Source organism: Limulus polyphemus, unplaced genomic scaffold (genome assembly GCF_000517525.1).
Source record: "Limulus polyphemus unplaced genomic scaffold, Limulus_polyphemus-2.1.2 Scaffold12742, whole genome shotgun sequence".
NCBI lineage: Eukaryota > Metazoa > Arthropoda > Merostomata > Xiphosura > Limulidae > Limulus > Limulus polyphemus.
Window position 1 is genome coordinate 7971 of NW_013678352.1, and position 1681 is coordinate 9651.

The following is a 1681-nucleotide window of genomic DNA, read 5'->3' on the forward strand; positions in this document are numbered from 1 at the left end:
GTTTGTAAATTCTGTACATTTAATTAAGTTATTGTTAATTTAATGTAAGTGGCTATTGTTCGTGACGAACAATACTAAGGAAGGGGCAGTGTTACGACAGCGGAAGTCACGTGACGCTGGTAACACGTAATGCGTTCTAGAAAGGACTTGTATCGCTGAATTTTTCGGAAGGAATTTTTTAAGGGAAAATAACAAACGACCAGAGACGTAACAGCTCTTTCGTTTCTCTTGTCCTTACCATCATCCGGTCCAGTCTGCATCTATGAAGGTAGAGAGTTTATTTTTAATTCTTTGTCTTCATTTATATGAACCTTTTGTATACTATACTATTCTGTTTTGTTTACTATAATTTTTTATGAGTTGACGCTGGATCTTTGTCTTTTATTACAACACAAATGAAGAGGTGATTCTTGTATTTTAACAATCTACTCTATAAAATTTCAACAATTAATTCAGTTACTTTGTTACATGCTTTTATAACAGTTGTTGACAACTCACTCCAATTTCTTCAGATAATGCCTAACGCGTTTCATCTGTAGTGTTCTGTGCTAAGCCTTAAATAAAGACTTGTGTTCTATATCTTGTCACTTACACTTTTCAGTTTATTCTTGCCATTTGAATTGATGGTCATTTCCAGACTTCCAACAGCTATCTGCATAAATGTGCTTATCCAGAAGAATTACATATATATAATTTTATTTCAAAATTTGAAATTAATAACCTCATGAGGATAAAGACAGATCCATTAAAGATGTCTTATAGATGTATTTGTATAATAACCTGGTGGCTAATATTACAATTGTTCACAGTTTGCAGTAGCGCTGCAGTTCGAAGTCTACCAAGAAGATCAGATGAAGAGCCCTCAAGATGATGTCCTTCAGAGCAACTCCTGTTCAGAAAAGGAAGGAAGCAGTTTGGAAGACAAGTCCTCTGATCCAAAACTAGAGTTTGAGATCGACGAGACAGGAGTCTCTTCTAATGAAAAGAATAGTGCTTTCCAAAACAATAAGAAATCCAAACTTTTCAAAGGAGTGATTTTTACTTTAAGTTCCACCGTATTTTTCTCTTTAAATGCTGTTATTGTGAGACATTTACAGAATGTACATCCAGGTGAAAAGGCCTTTTTTCGTTTTCTTGGAATCTTTATATTTAGTTTACCGTTACTAATACACTCTAAACAAGAACCGTTTGGTCGAAGGAATGTCATACTTATGGTGTTTCTTCGCGGAATATTTGGATCCCTTGCTTTATTTATGAGGTTTTATGCTTATCATTTCCTTCCCATCGCGGATGCTTCAGTGATCGTGTTTAGTATTCCGATATTCGTGACCATTTTTGCAAGGATCTTTCTAAATGAACCTTGTGGCTGGTTTGAAGGTATTTTGTTAGTTTTCACCATTTCTGGAATTACATTAATGACTAAGTTACCACTCCAGTTTCTACAAAGTGAAGAATCTATCGATGTTTCAACTAAAGAACGTATTTTTGGTATTGCTATGGCCTTAGGATCTACAATATTTGCCTCTTTAGTATATATAGTTATTCGTAAGGTTAAAGATGTTCATCATTCAGTTATTTTGTTCAGTTATGGATGGATAGGTGTTATAGTTTGTACAGTTGGTACAGCTGTGTTTGGATAATTTTCTTCTATGTCATGTGGCCTTGATCAGTGGCTTATTGT

The 1681-nt window shown here is 34.5% G+C and overlaps 1 protein-coding gene across 1 annotated transcript; it reads left to right on the forward strand.

The window, feature by feature from the left end:
• The first annotated feature begins 794 nt into the window (after positions 1-794).
• Positions 795-1640, forward strand: LOC106477082 (solute carrier family 35 member G1-like). Its single transcript, XM_022380775.1, has one exon. It carries the CDS (start codon positions 852-854, stop codon positions 1638-1640), a length of 789 nt encoding a protein of 262 aa, XP_022236483.1. The 5' UTR covers positions 795-851.
• Positions 1641-1681: the final 41 nt, after the last annotated feature.

Coding starts and splice junctions, on each gene's coding strand:
- LOC106477082 (XM_022380775.1), top strand. CDS start 852: ATGAAGAGCCCTCAAGATGATGTCCTTCAGAGCAACTCCTGTTCAGAA.